The following is a 7,077-nucleotide window of genomic DNA, read 5'->3' on the forward strand; positions in this document are numbered from 1 at the left end:
CACACCCTTCATCACCACACAAGCCTAGTCTGTCTGACAGCACTGGCCATCCAGGCATGAGGGTGAGGTCACGGACCAAACTGACCCTAGACCGCGGCAGCCCCTGCTGTGAGATTCACGCTAGGATCGAACAGGTCAGATCGTCTCGGGGGAGGTACGATAGAGCGAACGTTCACTCATTATATTTTCCGTAACGAAAATCCATGAATCCTTCATCGTCGGACAATATATCGACCCCACCCGTCAGATACGGCCCGCTCTCTGCCCAAACGCCTATATCAGCCCGCCGCCCGCCGCGCGCCCCCATCCCCACAGCGCCAAAGCGAAAGCCACTTCCTTCTCGCCGCAGAGCTCCCAAATCCCGCACCCGAGGAGGCGACTCTCCCGCGCGCGAGAGAGCGGGTCACGAGTCCTGCAGCGACGGCGGCTGCGGTCACCGGCCGCAGAGCCAGCGGGCGACATGACGGACGGCCACCTCTTCAACAACATCTCCCTCGGCGGCCGCGTCGGCAACGTGAGTGCGCCTCCCCCGCCCCAGTCGAGTTCGCTCGCCGTGATTCGATTCGTTATTTCGTTAGGGTCTTCCGCTCGACTGTTCGATTCCGCGCTGGCGAGTTTGGCGGACGGGCTCGTCTAGCGGAATTTGTTCTGCGGATTTTTCAGAACGGCGCTTGTTTTTTCTAGGGTTTACACGCTAGGGTTTGTTTCGTCTCTGCGGTACGGAACTGCTCCAGAGGGTAAATTTGTGATCCGCCGTTGGTTGTTGGATTTGGACACCAATGTTGGTCAGGCAAAATGAATAGTCCATATCCAATTAGCTTGGGATGGAACAAATTGGAAACTCAACTACAAACAGGCGCTAATCTAGGGATTCGGGGAGCATGTTCATGCAACAGATACATAATGTCTTGTGCAATTGCTACCATCACCCAGGCGCCGTCCATTTTGGTATTCATGTGTGCCAATTTGTGCTATGAGTGCACTGTGTTGGAAGATCACAGCCAATGGCCTTCATAATCACTTTTTATTTACAGTTCGCACATGTTCTTTAAGGAGTATTCTCCTTATCATTGTTTAGCATACCTAGATGTGATTGAAACACTTGTTGGTTCATTTTAACGAATAAGAATTGTACATTTGTGTTCATTCGTGGTTCATATCTTTTTGAAACTTAGTGACGACCCTATTCCAATTATTATTTTGGTAAAAAGTACATAGATCAATTCCTTTTTATGGTTGTTGTTGAGTCGGTCACTGTTAGTGGCATTATCACGATGCTGAAATTCCCGTCGTGCTGTTATGGACTGATGGTTTGTGCACTTGTAGAACCCTGGTCAGTTTAGGCTATATTCGGGAGGGCTTGCATGGAAGAAGCTAGGTGGAGGAAAGACAATTGAGGTTGATAAAGCTGATATAATTTCTGTGACGTGGATGAAAATCCCCAGATCTTATCAGCTTAGTGTTGGGACCAAAGAGGGGATTCGGTACGTGTTCAAAGGCTTCCGTGAACAGGTAATAGTCTTCCATTTCCCCACAAGCAATTAATTGATTGTATACTTTGACATGAAGAGATGCTAGAAAATAAGAGAAGTTATACAATCACAGTTGCATCTGCTTTCTGTGTCAAGTTTCAATCTTTCTTGGATAACTGAAACTCTAGTTGTAACCTGAGAACTATTTTGTTTATATTGTTTCGTAGGATGTTAGTAACCTTACTAACTTCATACAAAAGAACACGGGAACCACACCAGAGGAGAAGCAGCTTTCTGTTAGTGGCCATAATTGGGGCGCGGTCGACATCAATGGTTAGCTGAGTTCTCTATAGTCTGTCTGGTAGTGGGTATTCCATTTCCCTTTTGTAAAATTTGTTTCATTTTCCCATTCTTCCATTTTCAGGCAATATGCTTAGCTTTAATGTTGGCTCAAAGGAAGCATTTGAAGTCTCTCTATCAGATGTATCACAAACTCAGTTGCAAGGAAAAACAGATGTTGTTCTTGAGTTCCATGTTGATGATACTACAGGGGCTAATGAGGTCTGTTGTCTGCCTGTATATATTGATCAAAGTTACTCTGTAGTTTTGTAAAGTGTTACCTGTTTGGTTGGCTTTTGCTTACTGTTGCTGGGTGTAAAAAAGGTAAATTTTTGTGTCTGAATCCCAACATTGGTGTGTATATTTATACTAACATAAGTTTTTTTTACTCTTTATAGTGACTCTTATTAGTTTCCTTGCCTGTGCACGTAAAAGTTTCTGCGACTATAGCTGTTCTTTCAATCTCGTTTTAGGCATTTCAGATCTAACTAGCTCCGGTGGTTAGGCCATATACATAGGAGATACACTTTCCAAATCTTCTATTGCACTGAACGTAAATGCACCATTGAGCACCATCTAGACTCTAGAGGATTCCGATCTTTCCCATGAAAATCTTACAAAGATCATTAGTAAAACAGGTGATTATAACTCCCCTTTTCATCATTTTCTGCAGAAAGATTCGCTGATGGATTTAAGTTTTCATGTACCAACTTCAAATACTCAGTTCCTCGGTGATGAGGAACGTCCCTCGGCTCATGTGAGTTCATTTGATAAGCACGATACGACACAGCATGCATGCATATTTTGCGCACATAGTGAAATGTTATCTCTTCAGATTTTTTGGCAGAAAATCTTGGCTATAGCTGACGTTGGCTCATCAGAAGAGGCTGTTGTCTCATTGGAGGGAATTGCAATTCTTACCCCAAGGTGAGAAAATCTTGTAACTGTAGACTCTTTGCGTTTCCTAAAATAAGCGTGTCCATTTATTTGTTTCATTTCATGCCATAGCTAACTGCTTATTTTTAATTCAGAGGTCGATACACTGTTGAGCTTCATATGTCATTCTTGCGACTCCAAGGACAAGCTAATGATTTCAAAATCCAGTATAGCAGTATTCTTCGGCTCTTTGTTTTGCCAAAGGTTCTACTACTTTCATGCTTTGTGAACTATCAAGAATTCTTCGCCTTTGTATACTGTCAATAAGCTAATATGATTTCATGCTTATACTTTGTGCCCTTCAGTCAAACAACCCTCATACCTTTGTGGTCATCACACTTGATCCGCCAATTCGCAAAGGACAAACATTATATCCCCACATTGTTATTCAGGTATTGTATTATGATACATTTCACATTAACTTGGCTACAGTTCTTGTATGACATTTAATAACTGGTTCCTTTATGAACAGTTTGTGACAGAGAATGTAGTTGAGAAGGAGCTGTCATTAAGTGAGGAGGTTTTGGCTGAAAAGTACAAGGACAGGCTGCAGAGTTCTTACAATGTGATATTCTTATTCACTTAATGGCTGACTTTCCTTGCATCTCTTTTAAGTTTAACGCGACCTATTTCACCTAAAAATTGATCATAGCTCTTGTTTTTTTGGTGAACTTTGATCATAGCTTGTGTTGATTTTATTTTACTTTGTCAGTGGTACATGCTTTAATTATCAAATGCTCTGCACTATTATTGATTAGTACGTACAAGAAATGATACCAGAATTAATAATACATACCAATAGAACAATACAAGAGTTAATGACATACTACTCATAAAGCATACTGTATATATTAGTGATTATGTACTGTTGAAACACCAGTAGTAACCCTCCCGTGCACTTATTACCTAACTCTTGGGGTTTATCAAAAAATGATGTGTGTTTATATTTGTACAATTTCATTCAGTACTTAATCACAGAGCTACTGACATGCATCTTTTCTGCTTGCAAGTATGTTTTAGTGAAAGAATGCTTTACTGAACTGAATTAAATATTACCAATCATTTGTGTCCTGATCAGATGATTGCCCCCTTATGTTCTGTTTTCTACTTGTGCACTTGCTCTTCATTTACAGTTTTCTGGGATCTCGATTTATTGTATAATACTCCAGTTTAACTAATTAACTCACAAAATGTATGATTTATATATAGGGTTTAGAACATGAGGTATTCTCCAAAATCCTTCGTGGCCTGTCTGGTGCTAAAGTGACGAGGCCAAGCACATTCCGCAGTTGTCAAGATGGATATGCCGTGAAATCATCACTTAAAGCTGAAGATGGATTGCTGTATCCTCTTGAAAAAGGCTTTTTCTTTTTGCCAAAGCCCCCGACACTCATTCTGCATGAGGAGGTCTGTTTCTACATTTCTGACATGCCTAATTGTTCATCATCCATTTGTCATCTGCTAAGCTGTTATTTACTGCAGATTGAGTATGTTGAATTTGAGCGCCATGGTGCTGGTGGTGCTAGTATGTCATCTCACTATTTTGATCTTCTGGTCAAGCTAAAGAATGATCAAGAACATCTCTTCAGAAATATACAAAGGAATGAATACCATAACCTCTTCAACTTCGTCAGGTAAATGCTGATGTCTTGTTAATTTAATCACTGGCATACTATTTAATTCGTTTGGGGATGATAATTTCTTGTTTCTTCCCTTACTTCAAGTGGTAAGAATTTGAAAATCCTGAATCTTGGAGAAGATGGCCAAGATAGAACTGGTGCTGTTGCGGCTGCTCTTCAGAGCACTGATGATGACCCCGTTGATCCACATCTGGAGCGAATTAAAAATCAGGCCGGTGATGAAGAAAGTGATGAAGAGGTATTGTGTGTGTGCAATCTTTGCTCTTCTTTGCCTATATTGTCATGGAGTAGAATGTAATTTGTTTACTTGTAAATCTTACTGTAACATATTCCAACTTCAGGACGAAGATTTTGTGGCTGACAAGGATGACAGCGGATCCCCTAGTGATGATTCTGAAGAGGGTTCTGATGCCAGCATAAGCGATGGAGAAAAGGAGGTAACTAAATTTACTCTTGACAGTATCCCTAAGAAAACTTACCTGAACCAAAATACATGTGGCAAGTCACTGCTTTAATAACTTCTTGTTTTAGAAATCTTCCAAAAAGGAAGCTAGTAGCTCAAAGCCACCTGTGAAGAGGAAACCAAAGAATGTGGACGTGGAAGGTTCAGAGAAGAGAAAGCCGAAGAAGAAGCAGAAGAAAGATCCCAATGCCCCTAAAAGAGCAATAGCACCATTCATGTATTTCTCAAAGGCTGAGCGAGTTGTAAGTTACTTGCACCAATCCATATTAAAATTTTCTGCTTTCATAAAATTGTAATCTGAACACGTACCTGCTCCATCCCAAACTGCATCAAACCAATAGCAATAGATGCATCATGATTCATGAAACATGTTTTCCATATTAATACAGATAGCTATTATTTCTATGAACTTAGTCAAACTTAAATAAGAGTATCCTGCATTGTTTTTGACGAATTTTAGTTCATTCCTGTCGTTGCAGTCTATGGTTGCTATGTTAGGTTGTAGAATTATTTGCTATTCTTTCTCAAGACATTTGTCGTGCACTGTCAAATTAAGCAAACAATGGATCTTTGATTGACATTTTTCTCATGCAGAATTTGAAGAACATCAACCCTGAACTCAGCACCACTGATATTGCAAAGAAGCTTGGAGAGAAGTGGCAAAAGATGTCAGGTAACATGTCCTAAGTTACAATCTGGTGCGGCTGAGGAAACATGTCCTAAGATATGGATGTTGCAGTTCATACTGTCATTTTTTTTGAAGGAAAAAAAACTTCCGTGGTAATCATTTCCAATTGTCATATTTGCAGCTGAGGAGAAGCAGCCATACGTTGAGCAGTCCCAAGTGGATAAGAAACGCTATGCAGAGGAGTCTGCTGCCTACCGCGGCGCTGGTGCGGCTCCTGTAGACGTGGACTCTGCAGATGGATCGTCCGATTGAATTGGAAGATTGGCCGATGTCGAAAGGAGCATACTTTCGAGTCATGGTACAAGTAGGCATCCGATCTATCTTGGCTGTAGTGACTGTTGAGGTGTGATCCCTACGTTTCTGAGTTAACAAACAACAGTTAGGATATGTAGGTTCCAAGGTGATGTTTACTTTGCTAAGAGCTGTCAGCACATGTGACAGGTGTTTTATTCGCACCCTGCTTGTGCAACTTTTTTTCTGCAAAATACTCAAATCTTCACCGGAATTACAAAGCATACAAAACATACTCCCTCTGTTCACTTTTATAAGACTTTGAAGACATTTCAGACAATGTGCAAAACAGTTCATTTTAAGTTGTCTGAAACGACTTACAAAAATAAATGGAGGGAGTAATAAAAATTACATTGAAGTCCTGGAACCATTAAATGACTATAATACCGCCACAGAATGAGCCGTTGACGCTACCTTGACGACTAGTGTTATGACCGGTTAGGGGCTTAGGCTAGTTATGACCGGTTAGGGGCTTAGGCTAGTCATAGTGGGGAGTAACTTAGACTAGTGTCATGCATATGACATTAGTCTTTGTTATTATCTTCATAGTGCAAAGTAACATACAAGTAGTATCATAGATGATAGCATTTATTACATTATAGACTCATTTTGCTTTGGGTTGTGTTATGTTACAGTAACATATTATGTTACAGTAACATATTATGTTACTCCAAACACCTTTTTCCTCATTAACTCTATGCCACATAAGCAAACCTGTCTTGAAATGAAATGTGTTATGTTACTTGCTAAGTTACTTCCACTATGACCAGCCTTAGCCTACCCAGTTTATCTTATCCTTATTAGGGGCTTAGCCAATTATTTTATTAGGAGGATTATATAAACTCGTGCAAGGGCCTGTTTTGGGATTAAGCAATGGGATTAAGCAAGAAGCAATCATATTTGCTTGGCTTTTTTGACTTTTTTAGGGAGCCGGGAGACCTAACCCTAGCCGCCGCCCTTGCTCTCTCTCTCTTGCGCCCGTAACGTCGGCGCCCTAGCGGCGGCGACCATGCCTTCCTCCACGCCATTCCTTCTTTCATCCCTGTATCTACCAATTTGGTATTAGATAGCTTCGGTGCGATATGTCCTCGTCGCCGCCCACCCCGACCCTCCCGCTGCCGACCGTGACGATCGCCCCGATGGCCACTACGGCCAGCGCCCCGCTCTTGTCGGTGTCGGTTACCTCCGCCGCGCCCGTCTCCGTCGTCTTCACCCCGGAGGAGATGGCGACTGCCATCCGGGATCTCA

General features: G+C 41.7%; 1 protein-coding gene across 1 annotated transcript; it reads left to right on the plus strand.

The window, feature by feature from the left end:
- The first annotated feature begins 298 nt into the window (after positions 1-298).
- Positions 299-6,062, plus strand: LOC119328856 (FACT complex subunit SSRP1-B-like). Its single transcript, XM_037601853.1, has 16 exons — positions 299-514; positions 1,327-1,512; positions 1,700-1,805; positions 1,897-2,033; positions 2,485-2,568; positions 2,647-2,738; positions 2,843-2,951; positions 3,053-3,139; positions 3,220-3,312; positions 3,957-4,154; positions 4,230-4,381; positions 4,472-4,625; positions 4,729-4,824; positions 4,919-5,092; positions 5,445-5,523; positions 5,660-6,062. Exons 1-16 carry the CDS (start codon positions 461-463, stop codon positions 5,788-5,790), a joined length of 1,932 nt encoding a protein of 643 aa, XP_037457750.1. The 5' UTR covers positions 299-460; the 3' UTR covers positions 5,791-6,062.
- The last annotated feature ends 1,015 nt before the right edge of the window (positions 6,063-7,077 follow it).

Source organism: Triticum dicoccoides, chromosome 1B (genome assembly GCF_002162155.2).
Source record: "Triticum dicoccoides isolate Atlit2015 ecotype Zavitan chromosome 1B, WEW_v2.0, whole genome shotgun sequence".
NCBI lineage: Eukaryota > Viridiplantae > Streptophyta > Magnoliopsida > Poales > Poaceae > Triticum > Triticum dicoccoides.